Raw genomic sequence first — 21,978 nt, forward strand, 5'->3', positions numbered from 1 at the left:
ACTTGCAAGTTTAGTCACAAGTGCTCGAAAGTTGGCAAAAATAGCCATTTCAGTGCTACTGTACTGTGTGCACTGCAATTCAGTACTTGAAGTGAAAAGCAAGACTTGCATCGACTTGCAATGGGTGGCCAAACTGTGAAAAACTTGCATTGACTTGCATGCAAATTTGATCTTGAACCAAAGTGAATGCAAGTAATCGCAAGTCAACGCAAGTGCATGCAAGTCCTAAATGTACCCACTAGCAACCACTCAAGTTCCACATCCTTTATTCATATTACACCCATGCATAAGAAATGTAATGAGAGAAAGAGTCCTACTGGTGCTCCACGCCCCAACAGCTGCTTTAGTGTGGTCAGTTGTCCTCCGGCGGCAGCAGCATGGAGTGGAGTGTAATGCTGCAACAAAACACAGCAAATTCATGTTTAGACAGTTCATATTAGATTTTGCTACTTACATGTACATGTAGTCCCACAGGAAATAACATTGTAATTGATAATTGAGTAGTTAGGAAGTTTCGTTATCATACATGTATAAATGAAGGCGTAAGCGCAAGAAACGCACTTTGTGTTTTGGCCAAATTGAAAATTCTCACAAACAACTCCAAATTTCGCACGCAAGTTCGTTTACGTGTGCTCAACACTGCCCTGTATTTAATTTTGCTGGTCTTCCCTTCGTTTTCGAAAAATAACACATGCAAAAAGACAAGGTTTTTGCTTGCGCGGCGTCTTTTGACTTTTCTTTTACAAACGATTAATAAAGGAAACCTTTTGTTTCTCAAGACGATGAAGTCAGCTAAATTGTTAGGGTTAAAGTCCTAGCCCTAACGCAAAAGGTAACCCCAAGGCCGTAGGGTCGGGATTAGAGTTTCAGATTAGGGTTACAGACTTAGCCCTAACGCAAAAGCCTAGCCCTAACGCAAAAAAAAAAAAAAGTTTAACACTAACTAACCCCAAGGGATTAGGGAGTTAAGCCGTTTCAAGTTAAGTTTAGGATCAGAGTCAGCCTCAACCTTTTATAGATCGCGCTTTTAATGCAGTAAGCTTTCACGCCAGTTTGCTTGCAGCTAGCTTTTTCTGCAGTCTGTTTGCAGTTATCTAGTTTTTGTTGTTTCGGGCAAGACTATTCTACTCTGTTACCGTTACCGTTAGCTGTACTGAATTTGCCGAGGTAAAAGTGAAATAAAGACTGATTGTTGATTGAATACGTTTGCTCGTGTTGTCACATTATACTAGTTTTGCTTTCAGTTGAGTGCCGCCGGCTTGCTCTCACTTCTATCTCCACTCCTTACATCATCACACATCTACAAAATCCCGCGAAAACAAGATAAACTTATGAGGTTTTCGTTCGCACGAATCGATAGATTCATTGATGAATATTTAATGAGACACAGAAAATATTTTGCGAAGGGAAGGTGTCCTGGGGAACATATAAAGAATTTTTTAAAGTCTAAAACCAGGTCACTTCTCGGCAACTTTGTCGCGGCAGCACCCAAGCAGATCCTGCAAAACTCGCGTTGACGAAGTTCCCGGCAAGACACCTCTTGTTTTAGACTCTCTATGCCGCCAGGCTCAAAACTACCTCGGTTTGTGCAACGTTTTTTCCGAAGCGCTAAACAGCGCTGTTGTACAAAACAAAGGCAGAAACATCACTCAGTTCTTTGAGCGATGCTGTAAACTTACGGGTATTCAGACTTAATGATGCCCTTCAACCACCTGGCAGCAGCACTTACGCTAAAACTAACCAAAGGCTTCAAATGATTTTCAGGAACAAACGGCCATTTTTTTTTTCTCTTTCCTCTCACGTGACGCCTATCAGGTGACATCGCGTCACAATGTGTTCAGTCCAGTCCTTTTCTTAAAGCAAATCCTCAAAATGGTGGATAGGAACTAAAATCATGGCTCTGACACGTTTTTCAACCTCCCCGGACAGTTAAATAACGCTAGAAGGAAAGATTTACACGCGATGCGTCAAAAAACTCATGCTGCTGGCTGACGGTGGAGAACGTAAGCTTTGCAAAACGCCTTTGTTCTTTGCATACGTAATTTCTAAAAAACGAAGCTAGATTCAGCGAATTTGAATACAGATCAATGTTAAGCACACGTAAACGAACTTGCATGCGAAATTTGGAGTTGTTTGTGACATTTTTTTAATTTGGCCAAAACACAAAGTGTGTTTCTTGCGCTTAGGCCTTCAAATGTACTTGATAAACTATAAATGACTATGTATGACTATATATTACATAGATCTACTGTTTCTAACAATTATTGTTAGAAACAGTAGATCTATGTAACAATACACATGCTGGTCAATCACTGTCACAGTGCACTAGTACTTTATTTTTGCAATGGTACACACAATTGTACAATGTATCCTTTACTGGTGTAAAAGAGTTTTGAACAACCCCTTCCCCCATAGTTTTGTGACATTGCAGAGCATTACCAAATAAGGTAACAGAAATGTGTGAGGAATATTAGGAAACGAAACAGGTGGAAGTTGTGAGTTAACTGTGAGTTCAGCAAGTTGTTATAGCTTTGAATAAAGTAGGAAAACCGAGAGAAGCTGTGAGTTCTGTGTACCATTTCAGAGACAACTCACTTGGATTAAAAATCTAGCAAAATTATATCAAAGACAACGCAGGGAGAATTCAGTTACTGCACCAACTATAGTTGTGGCTACAACTAAAGAGGATTTCATTCAGAAGCATTCATGTACCTTTTTGTCTTTGCAGTTTATCTCTGCTCCTGATTTAAACAAAACTTCTAAGCACTCAATGCGACCTAAAAGATCAACCATGATCACAAGTCAATGCCTCAAGTGATATTAAAATACTACTATAGTGTACAATTTGCACATGTACATGCATTCAAAAGAAATGGCAAGTACTGTACAAGCAGAGCTTCAAAGCACAGAACAGCCAAACAGGCACCAAAATTACAGCATTTAGTTTGCATAAGAACCAGCAGTTACTAAATTTTTTATTATTACATGTACTGTACAACTTCAGCACACTGATCATTAAACATCTCTCAGTCTTAAAAAAACACCTACCCATATATGCAGCCCAGTGGATAGGCTTTCTTTCCTTCTTATCAGCAGCATTAACATGAGCTCCCTTGGTTAAAAGAAGTTGTGCCATCTAAAAGACAATAAATAATACAATGTAAGTTTATGATCACAATAATAATTCATGTACTAAATGGAATGCAAGCAATTCACCCATAAACTTTCAATCAATTCTTATTCTCAATCACAAACAGGTTCAGTCTAAATGTAGTTTGCTTGAAGCATTGCATTTGGGAGCTGGGGATCGGAAGAACAAAGAACAAAGAACGAAGAACGAAGAACAAAAATTAATAAAGAACGAAGAACAAAAATTAATAAATTATAACAAATAACTTTAATGTGAAGTTGAAAGGAGACATCATTCCAGGAACAGTTCCTTATGTGCACAGTCTCTCCCCCCTCACCCCCTCACCCCCCCCCCCCAAAAAAAAAAAAAACAGAACAGTAAGCAAAATTCAAAATTCTTAAAGGAATGTATATGGCTTAACTGGAATTTCCAGAGGGGGGAGGGGTATTGGAACAACACATTTTAAAGATTTGATTGTGGATGAACAGGTTTATCACAGCACACTTCACTGTTTAACAGCTTTCTGTTGTGTTCAGTACACAGTCTTATATTATAAATAATATAATTATGCTGTGGTTTAAAACCACTTTGATATTTATTTTTCATTATCTAATGTTCTTTATGAAATCATAATCTGAAACAAACGGTTAACCAAAGTTAAAATTAAACCACAACATAAATAAATGTATATTGTACATACCTCGACATGGCCATTAAATGCTGCATGGTGTAAGCTTGTCCTTCCTGCTCTGTCAGTCACATTCACATTTGCGAGGTGAGGAATAAGAACATCTACAAACAAAAAGGCAAGAGAATCAGGCACATTCTACACACATGCTTTTTACTGTAAAGCGTCACGAGCTGTGGATATGGCGCTATGCCTATATATGTGACCTTGCACGGGAAAACGTACTTTAATGCTTTTTCGTTAAACGACTTAAATCGTTTGTTAGTCGTTAGATTACCGTTAGAACGACTAAGAAAATCGTTAGAAGCGTTAGAATGGTCGTTAGAAAAATTTTCTTTGTCGTTAGAAGCGTTAGAAAAATCGTTAAAAAAGATCATGCACGTCGTTAGATGTATCAAGAAAGGTCGTTCATATCGTAAGTAAAAATCGTTAGAATCTCCGTTCAAGTCGTTTGAAACTTTAGAAAATCAGTTAGAATTACCTTCCAAGCAGTTTTGAACGCTAAAGGAAGTAATACTTGTTAGATTATCGCTCTGTTATCGTTTAAATCGTTATGTTAGTCCAACTGTTTTATAAACGCACCTCAAACGTATCAGTGTATTCGACTTGTGTTTAGGAGAAATGTGGACACGAAGGCAAGCAAGCAAACAAGAAATAGTTTTGTCCCCCTAAAAAAGGCAGCGTTGCCGAAACATCGGGAATTCAGACAAGAGTTTCTGTAAATAAAACCGGTTCTTAAATTTGACTTGTAAAAATTCTGTAGTCGGCAAACGAAACATTCCACATGAAAAACATCGGAGCCGTAAAGTCTTCCGTGAATATTACATTGAAAGACAGACTTGTGTCGCGCCATCGCGTCTAGCTTGAAATGAACTTGTTTTATTTTTTTTTTTGTGAATTTGGAATAAAATTCTTTTAACCTAAATTTTTGTTGAATGAAACTTGTCTTCATTCATAACTCAGATAATGGCGTCAATTATAATTACAGCTTTAGAGGAGTTATACAAATTTTGCTTTTTTAAAGCGGCGCAGCCAAAAGAGTCTAAAAGTTGGCAAAATTTGCATAATTTTATGTCAAAAGTAATAGCCCAATTTCGATATATTAAAATTCAGCCTAAAACAATAGACCTCAGGACGAGGCTCCGGGGAATAAACCCCACAAACTCTACAAATTGGTCCCGGAGCCTCGTCCTGAGGTCTGTTGTTTTAGGCTGAGTTTTAATATATCGAAATTGGGCTATTTGAAACCTTTCGAATAAACTCCATCGTAAATAAATGTAACACAACGCCGCACGCAAGTATCCGATTTAGATTCTTTCATACAGATCTAACTGTGTTTTTCTAAAGAAAACTAAATGACAGATTGAACTTTAAGGTTTAATATTTGCGTCCTAAAGCGTCATAACACAAACAATTCGTACGCGTGACATTACACACGTGCTTCATGTTTTGTCGGAAGATCGCCTGATCGCAGGTTATGTTTGTGATTCGGCGGGACCGAGCCAACTCCAACTCGGTTTCTTCTTAAAGTTAAGAAGAAAAACACCTAGGAAACTTCCTCGCAATGCTCGTCTTTAATCTGATGTGGTCGAAGAGTCGAAAATATGCTACAGTTACATGTATTTTACATCTGCAGTGAATTCTGCTTTCGATGTCAGCGAGATCTTTCCGTGAATGTTTTGCGAACGCACTGTTTTATACCTATGAACTTGGAACTTTCGGTAAGTAATAAAGATTTTATCATTTGGAAATGTTTTGGCGTCCTTCTAATAAGCTAGACTAGTTCTTAGACTAGCTGTGCTCAAAGTTCAAAGCACATGTTTCAGTCGTAATGCCTTCTCGATCTCAGCGCGAAATGATAATTTATGATTTAAAGCTTTACTTGGCAAAAATTTTCATCTTTTGGAATGAGTTCACAAGGTGGACGTTTTGATCAAACGTTTTAGTTTAGTAAGCCAGTCGATAGTTTGAACATTTTAGTTGTTTATGTCGTTAGTCCGCTCGTTAGAGTCGTTTTAACAAGTCGTTAGGCACTTCGTTAGAATGTTCTCGCAAGACGTTAGATATTTTTGCTTGAGCATTCAACTGGTTAATAAAGTCCTTAGAGCGTTGGGAAAAGTCGTTAGTTACTCGTTTGTTAGACGTTAGTTTTTACCCGTTTAACGAATTATCGTTAAAGTACGTTTTCCCGTGCAAGGTCACATATATCTGTTATTATTTACATTGTATTCTTATATTTTGATTACTCTGTGATACAGAATCTCCCAGGATGGAAATGAGCAAGATTACAATATGAAAGACCTAGAGCTCTTCTTTCTGAATTCCAAATTCACTTATAATAATCACCCAAGGGAAATTTTGCATGTGTAGAGAGGTTTAACAACTTCATAATAATTATAGAGTATCATACCTGCACATCTCATGTGATTATTGCCTGCTGCGACATGCAGCGGTGTTTGCCAGTTCTTGTCCCTTGCATTGACATCCGCAGAACTTTTGATCAATGCTTTGACACAATCCTAAACAAAAACAAGCGCAAATTCATAATCATAATACATGTACAGGGGTTTTGAAACTTTCTGTAAAATAATATACCGTGGTGTAATTCCAAACAACAATAATCACTGACCCGTTTTTGCACAACGCAAGACCACTTCAGCACTATTAAAAGTGTTTGCTATCAGTGTATACTGTATCAGTTCAGTTAATCCAAGCAAGAGGTTTTTATTTTTCTTTTACTAGAAATAATCATTGCTCTAGCTTAGGCTGGGTTGGTGTTTCACAAGAGAGACCATCATTCTGTGATTTACAGCCAAAAAATATTTACCAATAACACTAATTTATATATGTTGTGGTTTAATTTTTTCTTTGGTTTAAAATTTTTCAAACCAGTTTGATTTTTATTTCCCTTTGTTTCAGATTATGTTAATGAACATAAGACAATGAAAAATAAAAATCAAACTGGTTTGAAAAATTTTAAACCAAAGAAAAAATTAAACCACAACATATACATGACTGACTGACTACATGACTGTAGATAATGGTTAATGTCACCAGGGTGGAATTTTTAACACCAAACAAGCCAGATTAATTTTATGAAACGCAGCCGTATGAATTCACAGACTCATTCCAAGCATAACCATACACTTAACAACAATAAAAACTTACTACACTGCCTGAAGCACATGCCCGATGGAGTGGAGTCATCCATTTGTTGTCTTTTGTATTTACTCTGGCTCCTGAAGATCAGAATGGAAAGAAAGTTATTACTTATTTTTAAGTTCTGCTGAAAGATGATTCTAAAACAACCCTCCAAGTTTATTTTTTTCCTTAGTGGCCATTTGGCCACCGACTACTCAGGTTTGGTCGCCAGTGAAAAATTGTCGCTAAATTAAGCCCACGCTTTCAATCCTTCTTCTCAATTTTAGTCGCCAGGCTGGCAACTTTGGTTCCAATTAAGTCGCCAGCTCCAAAATTTTAGTCACCATGGCGACTAAAATGGTCTTAACTTGGAGGGTTGTAAAAGTAATTATATATTCTGTTCTTCATTTTTTTGCAAGACGAAAGCTTACCATTGGCAATGAGAATACTGATGCATTCACTCTCCCCACAGTGCGCAGCTGCATGCAATGCAGTTCTCTTCTCTTCATCCTTAAGGGAAGATACATGTACAGGGCTCAAAATAACAGCCAGTCAATGGACAATGTCCAGTCAAGATGACAGTTTGTCTAGACAAAGTTTCGGTTTGTTGGTCATTTTAAATAACATCTTTGATACCAATAAGACATAATGGATCTTTTTTCGCTAGTTTGTGATCAGTATTAAAATCGTTGAAATCAATATTATGCAGAACTTTTTACGTCAATGAAAAGACTGTGCATAGAAGAATGCTGGAAGCTAAGTAACCAGGCATTTGATTTGAGGGCAAGAAAGAAGGAAAAAACAACGTAGCATAGTCATGACCTAAGGCAAAGTTTTCTTGATACAAACTATAAGTTTTTACTACCAAATAACATAAAATTTATCTTTCCCTTCACTTCTGTCAAGCACTGAAGGCCTCTAATGAACCATGCAATTGAAATACTTTCAACCCTTTGCCATGATGCATGATGTGAAGACCACAATTATTGTGTACAGTGGAATCCCCATTTCTCAAACACTCAATTTCCCAAACTTAACGAATACTCGAACTAAAAGCCGTATCCCTTGGTTTTGCTTCATTCAGTCAAACACTGTAATTTTTAACACACGATTTTTAGTACTCCGGATTTCTCAAACCAATATTCATTTCCCTTAGAAGTTTGAGAAATTGGGATTCTACAGTACCGTATTTACTCGAATAAGCGCCGCGGCGCTTATTAAATTTTTCGCACCTCAAGTGCGGCGCTTATTCGAGGACGACGCTTATTTGAGGGCAGCGCTTATTTAAAATTTGGACGCCACAAAGAATCTAATCTTTTACAGTAATTGAAAATAGCGTCTTTTGATTGTCAGTATCCGTTTCTTGCTGAAGAGAGAAGTGACGCTAGCTGTCCTGGCAAAGTTCGCGGCCTTCACAACATTTACAGAACTACGTATTGTAAGAATTTGGATAGAAAACTAATGGGCGAGCGGTAAAACAATCACTTTGAACTGCAAAACATCACTTTTGATGGAAAGAAATGTCCAAGTTTGTTTTAGAGTTGCTTTGTAGTGCTGTTTTTAGTTAAACGGAATTCCTCGAATAAGTGCCGCATCGGGAATGCGGCGCTTATTCGGGGGCGGCGCTTATTAACTTTTTTGTCCCAAAGGCGGCGCTTATTTGAGGGCGGCGCTTACCGGTATTCAAGGGCGGCACTTATTCGAGTAAATACGGTATTTACATTTGCAGTATTTACATCAGTTATCATTATGGTTTTAAATGAACATATGTTTATTCATGTTTTTTATTTTAGGTTTTGTGTTTTCACCAGTAGTGGTCTCACTCTCTAATACAAACAAACTGACATTAACTAAATGTAACATGCGCTCTTATAAAATTAAGAGCAAAGCTTTGCTCTGCAGAGCTAAAAATGCAAGAGTGTAAGCTGCTTAAATCTAAAACAGCGCTTAATTGCGTAATTTCGTTAACAATAAACTAAATATCTAGGTTGTAAATTATTAGTTGCAGGCGGTTTGTAAATATTTGATAAGTATGTGTAATAATTTTTTAGAAAGTTCTTGATTTTCAAGCGACCTCAAACCTCAAAAAATACTGTCAACCATAGAAAACCAAGAATATTTTCTTTACCTGACGATTTACATCCTCTTTTCTGCTTATCAACGTCCGTACCTCGGCTGCATCGCCGTGAAAGCAGGCTTGTACTAGGGGAGGCTAAAAAGGTGTAATAATACAAAAATGCAATTTATAAAAACATTCACAAGCTACCTGCTTGAGATCGGAATCTCAACTGCTAAATCCTTCTCGAAAATAGAACGAGTTGATTGACAGTCAAACAGATGGATTATATCGATTCTAAGCACATTCATTATTTACCTCGTCCAATAATTGTTGGACTACCATTTATATTCCATCCAAGTGTCGGTGTATACAGTTTCACGAATGCAACTCTCAAACTCCCTGCCTGTCTTCACTTCGCATGCACCAATCTTGTACCGTATTGCCTTAACTGTCAACTCGCTAAATATTCGTTGATTCTCACTAATCGAACACTTCCTGAAAATCCGAGAAGACGCATTGGTTATAAAGCATTCAGGCCAACTCCAACGCAAGTTGTTGGACTTGGTTTAAGCTTCAAGCAATCCGCCATCTTGGTCGACCACAGATAAGAATCTGATTGGCTGAGGTTTGTCATGTGAGCACCCTTGCTGGGAGTGAGGGCCCTGAAGCGGAAATTGGCGCCACTTTTGCTTTGCTTGAGGGCTTTGAGGCTTGCCTTGTTTGGTCTGTGTTGGAATGTTTTCTTTTTGCATTTTTAGAAAAGAAACATTGCAATACACTTAATAAAGATTCTAGAATAAGTTTATTTAAAATGCAAATGCATGGTATGTGTTAAAGATTCAAAAGGGTATCCGACGAACACAAATTACTAACCACCCCTCCCGACTGCTGACCACATGGAAACGAGACACCGTGAGCGAACGTTTGATGAGAGTTTGGGCGGACTGTGGGAGGAGGGACCCAGGACGGGAGAAGCCTTCTTGCTCCTTGTTCCGCCCTGGAGGGACCTTACCAGCAAATACCACGTAAAACCAATAACACTAATAACCTCCATACAGCGAGCATAAAGAAATATACTGGGACATCATCTGCTTCTCCAAGAACTCTCGGATATTATTTATGATAGATCGTATTTTTGTCTGAGTCTCAGATCAATGTTCCCACATTTATAGAGTTCATTTTTCTCATGTTTCATATTAATAAATTCAAAAACTATCCCTTGTTCCAATGCGTTATATAACTAACTCAATGGGTATATGTAGTTCTTGGTATTTTACGGACAGTGTTCAAATGCCTTGTCACATGACGTGAGGTAAAAAAATTTCCCAAGAGTCACAAAAAAAATACTCAATTCCGTCTACAATGTTTAAACTCAGTTTGTTTTTATTTGTCTATCCTTATTAGACTTATTAATGTCAAACAGATAGGCCTTGACATTAGAGAGATTAAGCATCACGTTTATTTTTCCCGCGAACTGCAAAAATTAACTTCTGCCGTCTGCCGTTGGGTGTTAATAAGCGGAAATGAGTGGTTTTGCCACAGGCTTACCATCCTATGTTTGTGAGGACACAGCATGCCCATATGAATATTCAAATTTCTTCACTAATTGCTATTGTAAATATTTAAGCTTTCTAAAGTCGGCTTTTACGACTCGTATTTGTAATAAAATAAAGTAGAAACATTTTCGCATTGTTTAGGTTTGTTTTTATGCCGTTTTCTTGGCGATTTGTAGCGCGCGCGCGAGAGCTGTTTTGGGAGTTTAAGTTTTCGACTCGTGTACTGAATACAAATATTTACACAAGGCATTTAATTTGCACCTCGACTTCTTATTTTTTGTATTATATAAAAATTTTCTGACACTCAGATTCGATAGTTTTACTCAACAAAATTCACGTTATAGCGAGTACACATAAGTTTCCCAGTTCACGTTGTCTTCGGCTTCGCCGTTGCGATTTCCGAGCAATATTTCTTTGGGGTACCCCAGAGGACTTTTGCAGTGAAACACGTTTTGCTTTCTGGGGAGAGCATAGGTAGTAATTTTGACCAATTTAAGCGAATATTGCATAAATTGTCCAAATAGTCCGGCGGCTTAGCTCCTGAATTGTGCGATTTTTGATACAAGCACCAAACTTTGCAGGATTTCAAGCATTCGCATACTAATCAATTCTTGATATAGTGCCAACGACAATTTCCTATTTTCAGCTAGTAAACAGCAATGAAATTTTCAGCCGAGAGGCACCCCTGCCCCTTCCCCACGAAGTATTTCTTCTTGTACTTTTATAAACCTTTTATTGTTGATTTTTATTCATAAATACAGATATGAATGCTTTTAATTAGGCTTACAATTGTTATTTTTTACCATCTGTTTGATACCAATAATTAAATAGGAAATTATTGCATGGGAAAAGATTTTTCGTTCCCCGCCCTCTGCTCCCTCGTGTCTTTCGTTTTGCGCTAGCGTCCAGGTCTCTCGATGGGTGAACCGTTCGCTAACAGAAGAAAAATAGGAAAATATAGGACTGAGAACAGTCTAAATTACAGCATTTCATTCTAAATTTTGTACGTGCGACTTGGTATCACTACCTGGCATAATAGTATTTGTCTAAAAACCAGGACAAACAAATATTTCACGAAATTTCATTGATTTTAACCCTATCCGGACCGGGAGGGGCGGAAAGTGCCCGCGCTGACTTTGAACGCTTATAACTTTTCAACCAAACGCTACCAAACTTTGCGAATTTATCTAAAATTTATATGGAAATACTTTGGTAGGATAAGTTGTTGTGTCAGGAACTTGACGTCACCATGGCAACGGTATTTTGACAGGCATGTTTTCCCAATTTTGTAATTTTCGTGTTTCTTTTAATAAAAAATAATTTTAATGCAATTATTTTCATCCTTTTACGGTTTTTAAGCACAGTTTTATTGATTTTGAGTACTTTGCAGTAATTTTGGGCGGTTTTATGACGTTTTGGAAAAAATTCGAAATCCAAGATGGCGGATCCAAGATGGCGGCTGTTTTGACATTATGATGTAATTGTCACGTGATGTGACGTCATCTTCCCACGTGATGTATACCAAAAGATAGGTGTTTGGACATACTATATATTCCCTAAGTTTCATTGTGATTGCTTAAATATTCTGGACGTTACGGAGGTCTGAAAAGATCCAAAAAAGCCCGGTCTGAATAGGGTTAATAAATTAAGGTTTCCATGGAAACCGGTGGTTTTCGGGCTTGGCACTATATCTGAAAAAATTTCTGTTGGTGACCACTTTCATTGTGCTAAGTTTCATGCTTGTATCAAAAAGTGCACAATTCAACTAAAATTTCGAGCTAAGCCGCCGGACTAAAAGAGGTGGTACAGATCATTGTAAATCGGCAAATTTACGACCTAATTTGATATTCCAGCTAGTTTAAAAGAGCAACGGGGCGAATCGATCGCACTCAAATTAGGCCAGACTATAGTTCGAAGACTGTTCTTTCGAGGACCGGGATCTCCGATAAAAGCGAGTCGAGGAAATTTGATTTTTCGGCTACATTCCAGAGGCGGTACCGGATTCTTCGATGTGGAAGTTGCATGCCTTGTGTAAATATTTGTATTCAGTACACGAGTCGAAAACTTAAACTCCCAAAACAGCTCTCGCGCGCTACAAATCGCCAAGAAAACGGCATAAAAACAAACCTAAACAATGCGAAAATGTTTCTAATTTTTTTTTATTACAAATACGAGTCGCAAAAGCCGATTTTAGAAAGCTTAAATATTTCTACCTTGATTTGATAAAAGGTGGCTATCGGGCTGTTAAGGAATGTATGGGGTTTCATTTTTTGTGTTTTTTTTTTTCGTTTGAGGATACGGAGAATTGTTCGGCTTTCTTCCAATGAAATGTCGCCCTGTCTAATGTAGTGAATGCAATCTTACTTTTTTTTCTCCCTCCCTGTCTCCCCCCCCCCCCTCCGTCTCCCTCCCCCTAGAATTACTTGTGGTTAGTCTAGCCCAGTCTCTAACTCCAACCCCTCTCTTTCATTTGAATTCTAGTTGCGCGCGCTAACTAGTTGAACAGTTGTGATCTATAGCTTTCCATTCTGCTGTCTAAAGGAAGTTTGCCGGAGGACATCATTAAGTCCCGTGAAGGTGAAAGTCTTACGATTTGCAAGTTGTGCGTCGGCTGTTATCGTACCTCAAACCGAGCTTTAGGCGGTTAAACACAGATAACCGGTCGGCTCGTTTTGCCAGGTACAGATAATGTTGAGCTTGCTTTAGACAGCAAAGGTCTTTAGCCACATCAATTAGGACTCGGAACTAGACTATACGGGCTGATTTGAAGGCGGTCATAACGATATTTGGCTTGAACTTTACCGTGGCTAAAGACTTAGTTTTTTACTGTTGAAGTTTGGGGAGCGGGCGTTACGCGCTCGGCGACATTCAAATACATCCGGGACATTGTCGGTTATTTCTAAAAGAAACATGTCGGAGTGGATAGCCAAGGAATCGCTTCAAGCGCTGATGTGAGTACATAGTTTTCTTTTTCCCTCAATTTTAGGCGTTCTCCGCCTAGCTAACACTCATAGTTCATAGTTCTCTGTGATTCGCTAGTGGGAGGCGATGCGATCGTGTGCATTTCCGGCCGCGACAATGGAGTTGACAATTGAGATAACACATGCCCGCTTCCTCAGATATTTCGCCTGATTTGCTTAAAGTTGAATCGAATGTCGATGTAGAATGCTTTAGTTCAGTTTATTTGAGACGTGCATGCTTTAAGAACGCTACAGTTCAGCTCTCCGTCGAGTGTTTTCTTATGTCTATCTTGGTATTAATTTTGACTCACATTTCAAGTTGTAAACACTCTTAATTAAATTGATAGAATTCTTGATTTAAACAAAATGCCGTATATGCAGTCTTTTTGGTTAAAAAACACATAAACTAGAGTACCTTACGTTAAACTTGAGCTAAAATTAGCCCTCATTCAGCGTTCGTTACAGAAATAGGGCTTCAGAACTACGGTGTCATGTCAAATTTCGGGAGACACCTTTTATCAAATCAAGTTAGATTTACAATAGCAATTAGTGAAGAAATTTGAATATTCATATGGGCATGCTGTGTCCTCACAAACATAGGATGGTAAGCCTGTGGTTTTGCGTTTGTCGCGAATGTGTGATTTTTTCCTTATATTTATGAGGGATTAATTTTAGAATTCTATAAAAAGGTAACAAAATGAAAGGCAAGCTCGCGTTTGCCGTTAGCAGTATAACGTCATGCTTAATCTCTCTAGGGGTTGAAAGAGTATCAAAACACCGGTATCAAAACTTACCTTTTTCCTACCCTCGGCAACGAAAATTGCTCGAAAGAGAACTTAAAAGTACAACAATTACATTTTTGTGCTGTAAAAAATTCCCGGAAGTTGACTTTTGTCTAAACCGTAGTTTTTAAGACAAATTTTAGCCTTTCATTCTACATTTAATTGTTTTGGCGAATATTGGGTCTAAGAAAATTCAAGGAGAAGTCATAACTTGAATTTCAGACGTCTTTCTCTGGTCGCTTACTCCGGCTTAGTCTCTTTTCGGGAGTAAGCGACCAGAGGAAGACAGTCTGAAATTCAGGCAGGAGCTTAAATGAATAATGTACGCGCGCGCAAGTAGGAAAGAGCAAAAATAACGAAAACTACAGTGTGAAAATACGTTTTATTAAGAAATATTAAACATCTTACTTCTAAAGACATCTGATTCAACAATTAATTGAAACCGTGACTACACAGCGAATTTGATATATGAACACGAGCACGGAAAAATAAGCTTGATACAGGTAATACTGGTAAATGTAACAGCGCTATTGTTTCTCAAAATGTCTCTTTCTGAAAAGTTTAGTGTAAAGGAAAGTTACGTTGCTATTGACACTTCACACAAGGAACCGTGCTTGAAAAGATCTCTATTTGCATCTCCAGTAGCAGCGAGCAGGCATGACCCTATACGTACATTGACAAAAGCAGCCAAACCGACACCAATAACTGCACCAACCAGGTTTACGAGGACAATATAAAGTTCTTTTTTGGCGACTAACAGCAGCTCCTAATGAAAAATAAAATGTACACATATGGGTTGGGTTAATTGATTGATTGATTAATTGATTGATTGATTGATTGATCAGCTGATTGGTTGGTTAATTGATTGATTGATTGATTGATTGATTGATTGATTGATTGATTGATTGATTGATTGATTGATTGATTGATTGATTGACATCGAAAGATGGAAAGATTGATTGAGTATTCAGAACAGGGGCACATGCAGTTTATTAAATTATACCTTCATTTGGTACAGCAAACATTGTTATGGCAACAGCAACCAGAAGCAAAATCACCAGACGATTCATGTTGTTAGCTGAAATTGAAGAATGACGATGCTGTTATTGTTATTATTGGGAATGTTAGAAAATGTAACTACCTTATTATAGGAAATTAACGATACATGTTATTAACGCGAATTTCAAAAATTCGCGTTAATTTAATTCATGTAAACACTTTTACTATTAAACCAGAACTTTTGCTAAATTCGCGTTAATTTTATTACGCGTAAATTTTGTTTGCGTTTTTAAAATGCCTCGTTATATTCCTATAATAAGGACTATAAGGTAATATGTCAAAAAGAGTGCGAGTGATTCACCGATGTTTCCAGACACGAGAAAACTGATGAAACTTGTTTTCGAGTGTTTGGAAATCCCGGTGAAACGCGAAGCTCGAGTTTTTAAAATGGCTTCTCAATCGGCGTCTAATCGCAAACAAATGAGATTTATAATTATTTGATTCACTATCAGTAAAATGAAACGTAAATTTTAAAAATCGCCTTTAATTTGGAGATAGAAAAACCAATCTTCACAAGAACACAGAATTGCCGGAAATTTCCACTGATTCTCTCACGGCGACTAACTGTAGGTCGTACTTGATGTTTAACTGAAAGTGCATATTTTAATTTTTTAAACAGCTTTGCAGGCAATTTTTCGTGAGTTCTGGAGGATGTCGACAGATTCTAACAGTGATCATGGACAATCTTACTCTTTATATATAAACAGGGCCTCCCCGAGGCTCTGCGGCGCAGCCTGGATAAACAGGCACTGCAAAAGACTACGCGTGTTTGTAAAACACTTTGTAATTTATACTTACTGAACTTCAAGCAACTGCTTTTCAACCCACGGATAGCTTTGTGTTCGCTAGTTCCTCTAAAGCAAACTGACTGGCAAAAGAGCCAAAGTATTTTAAATGTTTGCTTTTCTTCCGGGATGGGAACATAATATGTGTGGCAGATTATTAATTTACACCAGAAGTCAGTAAATACTTCCGGTTGGGCGTGCACAACGTTGAAACGGGGTTAAAAGTCAGTCCATTACCGCTCTGCGCTCCCAGCGAAGAAATTCTCGTTCTTTAAAATACAGCTTTGTTAGTTCGGTCTTCATTTTGCTTTGCATATATTTTTCAGACAGACGCCGATCTTATTCCATATTAAGAAGGTTCCTTATTTTACTGCGAAAAGAGATCACTATTAATAATATGGCAGTTACAAAAAAAAAAAAAAAAAACAAGAATTATTATTTAAGACTGAAAGAATTAAGGAAGTAAGCTCGATTGCATCAGTCAGGCCGGAAAAGAGAGATCGGCTGAAACACTATAAGGCTATAAATACTTCTGTGTAAATATTTGGTTGGAAAAGTGCTTATTTGTTCTTGACAAAAATACTGAGACGTTTCGGGAAAACCCCTTCTTCAGTCGGGGTTAAAAGTCACTCCATAACCGGCTCTGCGCTGTAAACGTACCCAGCGAAGAATCTTGTTCTGTAAATGCAGCTTTATCAGTTCGATTGTTATTTTGATCCGTTCGTGTTTTTTTTTTTTTTCAAATTGTTCCTAAACTTATCCCAATACTGAACAAAGGTTTCTTATCGTCTTTTGCCGCGGAAAGAGATCACACTGTCTGGTTCACACTAGCGACATAACGACATAATTATAACGGCAAAGTCACGCAAATGCAAAAAACACCTCACGTTGATGTGAACAACATGACATAACGACATAGTTGGAACATAATGACAGAAGAATAACGACGTAAATATAAGGAAAGAACTGAACTTTTCTTTATGTCGTTATGTCCATATTATTGTCTTTATGTAAGTGTGAACCAGGCCTTAGGAAATGCGCGCAAAAAGGCTCATGAATGGACAAAAGAGATAAACTGAAGTTAAACCGCAACACGCAGCAGCAATGTGACGAATAGACTGGAGAGGTAACCTGCAATCGGGCGTTCTGTAAAAAAAATCGTAATTTTAAAAAAGAGGATTTACTTATGAAGCTGAAAGTTCCTTGCGGAAATTTAAGGTGGCTTACTTCAATTTTGAGGAGGAGGGGGGGGGGGGGGGGAATGAACCCAACTTTTAACTCATTGCTTAATCTCCAGAAATGTTAAATTTTCTTTCTCTTATCTCTGTTTGTTTCAGCCTACAACCTTAATATGCGACATTTAAACAATACAAATGCTAGTTACTCAAAATAAATGACCAAGTGCTTAATAGAGGTCTGAGCACTAGTAGTTTCAATGGCATTTTCTCGAAATCTGCATGCATGGATGCATGTATTAATCTACCTCAAAATTATAGAAATTAGAAATTAGCTCTGATTAAACTTTGTCAGCAAAATGTATTTAAAATCTGTAAGGTAGATTTATGCAAAATAAGAAAATGTGATATTTTGCCTATTTTAAAAAATAGCTCGGAATCTGCCTCAAGCTTGCATTCCAAACCGTATAGGGAGGCAGATAGAGATACGATGGATGGGGGGGGGGGGGGGGGAGTAGGGAGTGGGTTGGGCATGTGGCGTCCGCGAGTCAGAAGGGAACCACCTTGTTGCACAGACACAAATTCAAATACAGAACCGATGACTTGTTTGACTGACGACTTATTTCAATTTTGCCTCCACTACACATCCGGACACACAAGACATTGATTAAATTGGGTGCGTTGGCCAGCCAAGCCATCGTCCCGTTTATTCCATCTCAACATATAATACAAGGTATGAATAAAAGACAAATACTAAGTGCACCAAAGCCGGACACGAAAACCCCTAAAAACCAGCAAGTGGAGAAAACGGGGAACGTGTGGCCCCGACCAAGGCAGTGGAGCAACCCTTGGGGGTTTAGGGTATACTTATCTAACTACTTTTAACAAATACTTTTCAAATATACGATCTTACAGTGATACAATTCTGATAGCAAACCTAAATATTTAAACAAGACGAAGCGTCATTCGAAATATATGATCTTACAGTGATACAATTATAATAGAAGAACTGAATATTTAAACAAAACGAAGCGTAATCCTGCATCCACTGATGACATAGGAAAAACAAATATAACCAAACATTGACCAAACGTGGCGAAGGCTGACCGTAGAATGTCTCACCTTTCTAACGGCCACCTATTTAAACTCAAATCCCACTATACACTGCGCACCTCAAACCCGCACCCAGCCCTCTGATCCGTGCCGGCAAAATAGTAATTTATGCTAATTTAAGATCATCACAAATTACATTTATTGTTTTGACTATGTCTTAATTTCAAGGTAAGTCTCTATATTCGACACATATTTGATAGCGTCTCTATATTCGGCACACAAGTGTCTAAAGAGTATCAAAACTTTGACTATGTCTTAATTTCAAGGTGAGTCTTGACAGTGTCTCTATATTCGGCACACAAGTATCGAAAGAGTATCAAAACGTAAAGATGTCTGAATTTATCGTTTTTTCGTAACCTTTTCCTACACTCGGCGACGAAAATTTCTCGAAAGAGAACTTGAACTTGCAGCACAATTATATTTTTTGATATAAAAACTTCCCTAAAGATGACTTTTGTCTAACAACCGTTTAGCTTTTGTTGAAAAGAACTTTTACTTTTACGGGACATCTACTGTTCGCGTGCGCAAATGGGAAAGAGCAAATATGAACGGAAACTACAGAGTGAAATGCTTTTAATTAAGATAATACAATTTCTTGGATATTCAAACATGATGAAAATAATCAAAATCAGGTCTACATAGCAAGTTTGAAATATGAACAAATAAGAGCGCGGAAAAAAGTAGCTTGATTACAGGTAAGTGTTATCTGCGCTATTGTTTCTCGAAATGCTTCTTTCTGAAAGTTTATTGTAAAGGAGTTACGTTGCTATTGTCACTTCACACAAGGAATCATGCTTGTCAAGATCACCCTCTGCATACCCATCTGCACTGAGGAGGCCAGCCCCAAGAAGTACATTTACAGTAACATCCTCTCCAACACGAAAAGGGGCAACTATAAAAACGACAATAATAACTTCGTTTTTGGCGGCTAACAACAGCTCCTGATAAAAGATAAAATGTAGACATATAGCATATGTCAGTATATATAAGCGACACATACATAATTGTTTATATGCATAGCATTCAATCTAGTAGGAACAGGATACATAAAGGTATTTTATTTAAAGTCGGTAACGTTTGGGAGTGGTTGCCCAATCTCCAGATCCAGGGGCTCATGTTAAAAACGCACGACTATTAGTACGCTTTCCTAAAACTACGTCGATGAATTAACTGATCGATCGATCGATCGATCGATCGATCGTTCGAACAATTGACTGATTAGCTGGCTGGTTGGTTGATTAATTGTTTGATTGATTGATTGATTGATTGATTGATTGGAAGATTGATTGAGTATTCAAACAGGAGTTCATACAGTTCATTAAATTATACCTTCACTTGGTGCAGCAAACGTTGCTACGGCAACAGCAACCAGTAGCAAAACCACCAGGCGATTCATGATGATCAGCTGAAATCGAAGAATGACAATGCTGTTATTGTTATTATTGGGAATATTTGAAAATGAGCTACGATTGCATTTTCATGTTACACATGTTGTCTTTGAACATGCCGTACAGTAAACACCCGCGTGTAAGAACCTACAATTTTCTAAGTTTGGCAAAATAGGTTCTTGTATTTAGGGGTAGTTATTGGTAATTTAGGCTAAGTAGGTTCCGGCTTAATAAGGTTCTTAATTTCTAAGGAAGAGCCATAGTTTTTGATTGTACGAGAAGAAAAAAAATGGGTTTGGTCCTTCATTATGCAGCATTTATTCATAACTGTATTGCTTCAAGCCTCATGCAAGGTCCAAAGAAGACAATTACAGTCTATGTGAATCTGTCTTTTCTTTATTTTTAAATACAGTTTGGGATGTTCTGTTAAAAATGTTCATAAAAATTTTCCTATAACCCACATATAAGAACCTGCTGAAATTTGCTTGGCTAAACAGGTTCTTATATTTTGGGGTATTAAAATGGCAAATTTCTGCCAGCAGGTTCTTAAACCACTAGGTTCTTACACGCGGGTTTTTACTGTATGTCTTTCTTATAAACTATGTAACTACATTGTTTAAATTAAACCACATACGCACGAAAAACGTATAAAAAGATCTGAAACGCATGCGCAATACGCAATTCTGTCGCAATATTATTTGTCACATTTTATGCGACGAGCACAAGCAATTTTTCGAATATGACTTTTATGTGTGTATTTGTCACATAAAAGCTAACACGCCAGCTTCTCAGCAAATATATTTGTCACATAATAATTGGCCCGTTTTCTTTGTCTACACGAGCAAATAAACACTTTCACATACAAATTGTGACATAAAAAATTCCCCGTGAAAACTGGCCTTTCACAAGACCACAGAATTGTCTGAAACCAACCTAAAAAGCCCTGGGAACGAGGTTGGTCGGAAACTTTCACTGATTTTTCTAGCGGCACTCGATTAAATGTAGGTCATAGTTGTATATCTACGATTTAAATTTCCTTGTTTCATCATGGACAATCTTGCTCTCTACGTATAAACAGGCCCTGCAAGAGACTCTGCGTAGCAGCCTCGATAAACTTGACTTGATAAACACGTCCTGAGACTACGTCTTTGTAAAACACTTTGTGATATATACTTACTAAATTTCAAGGAACTTCTTCTTAGCCCAAGGAAGGCTTCGTTTTCTCTCGCTCCTCTAGATCGAGCAAACTGACTGGCAAAAGAGACTTAAATTATTTTATATGTTTGTTTTTCTTCCTGGAGGGAAACATAATATGTGTGACAGATCCTTCAGCTACACCAGAAGTCAGTTAATACTTCTGGTGCGCGTACGCAACGTTGAAAAGAGGTTAAAAGTCAGTTCGTTACCGCTCTGCGCTTCCAGCGAAGAAAGTCTCGTTCTTTAAAATACAACTTCATAAGGTCGGTCGTCATTTTGCTTTGCATATATTTTCCTTACAGATCCCGAACTTATCCAATATAAAAAAGGTCCCCATATCTTTTATTGTGAAAAGAGATCACTATTAATGGCAGTTACAAAAAATATTCTTTTAAGACTGAAATAATTAAGGAAGTAAGCTCGATTGCATCAGTCAGACCGGAAAAGAGAGATCAGCTGAAACACTATAAGGCACAATGTGTAAACAGGCTCAAAAGTTAGCCCATTACCTCTGTAAGCAAAGAAAAGCTTGTTCCGTAAGCCTCCTCAGTGCGGTCGTCAATTTCCTTTATGTACATTTTTTTCAAACTGTATTTTTCAAACTTAGAAAAGGTAGTCACAAACTAATGATAGAAACTGGCATACATGTATATAAAATGGAAGATGCATGAAATTCACTTCCTTATTTACTGCACAAAATACTCAATTCTTTGGGTCAGGTTTCACAGGAAAATGGAGTATTACCAACCGAATATCAAAAAATTATTGAATACCTCAAATAGAAGCTACCAAAGAATGAATGAATTCTCCAAATTATTATCATGCTTCGATTTACGCAATAATCTACTATCAAATAAAACTGATGGCAGTTAAACAAGAAACGCGGAAAAACTGTTTTGTTATAAAAGAAGGAAGTAGGAAAGATATGGCCAGAAATACCGGAAA

General features: G+C 37.6%; 2 protein-coding genes and 2 long non-coding RNA genes across 5 annotated transcripts in view; 1 reads left to right on the forward strand and 3 right to left on the reverse strand.

The window, feature by feature from the left end:
- The window catches only part of LOC144661630 (uncharacterized), a 29,089-nt gene extending 19,231 nt beyond the window's left edge, over positions 1–9,858 (reverse strand). The window contains exons 1-9 of the mRNA XM_078522435.1: positions 9,334–9,858; positions 9,088–9,171; positions 7,391–7,469; positions 6,987–7,057; positions 6,229–6,337; positions 3,831–3,922; positions 3,049–3,136; positions 2,713–2,777; positions 318–395 (exon numbers count right to left, since the gene is read on the reverse strand). Of these exons, the coding sequence (XP_078378561.1) occupies positions 318–395; positions 2,713–2,777; positions 3,049–3,136; positions 3,831–3,922; positions 6,229–6,337; positions 6,987–7,057; positions 7,391–7,469; positions 9,088–9,171; positions 9,334–9,360 (693 nt within the window). The 5' untranslated portion in view covers positions 9,361–9,858. The remainder of the gene's footprint in view (positions 1–317; positions 396–2,712; positions 2,778–3,048; positions 3,137–3,830; positions 3,923–6,228; positions 6,338–6,986; positions 7,058–7,390; positions 7,470–9,087; positions 9,172–9,333) is intronic.
- Positions 1–21,978, forward strand: part of LOC144661647 (lysophosphatidic acid receptor 3-like) — a 668,415-nt gene that overhangs the window by 164,605 nt on the left and 481,832 nt on the right. The gene's annotated exons all lie outside the window — the stretch shown is intronic.
- On the reverse strand, positions 14,172–21,161 carry LOC144661682 (uncharacterized). 2 transcript variants are annotated; one of them, XR_013572330.1, is made up of 4 exons: positions 21,010–21,161; positions 19,778–19,853; positions 18,806–19,389; positions 14,172–14,328 (listed from the first exon to the last, which is right to left on the reverse strand). It is a non-coding gene; the product is annotated as an uncharacterized LOC144661682 (long non-coding RNA). The 2 variants fall into 2 exon arrangements; XR_013572331.1 differs by lacking the exon at positions 14,172–14,328 and having other exon boundaries at positions 17,999–19,389; positions 21,010–21,142.
- Positions 14,822–16,276, reverse strand: LOC144661680 (uncharacterized). Its single transcript, XR_013572327.1, has 3 exons — positions 16,174–16,276; positions 15,320–15,394; positions 14,822–15,082 (listed from the first exon to the last, which is right to left on the reverse strand). It is a non-coding gene; the product is annotated as an uncharacterized LOC144661680 (long non-coding RNA).

This window comes from Oculina patagonica, chromosome 7 (genome assembly GCF_052425735.1).
Source record: "Oculina patagonica isolate OP01 chromosome 7, crgOcupat, whole genome shotgun sequence".
Lineage (NCBI taxonomy): Eukaryota > Metazoa > Cnidaria > Anthozoa > Scleractinia > Oculinidae > Oculina > Oculina patagonica.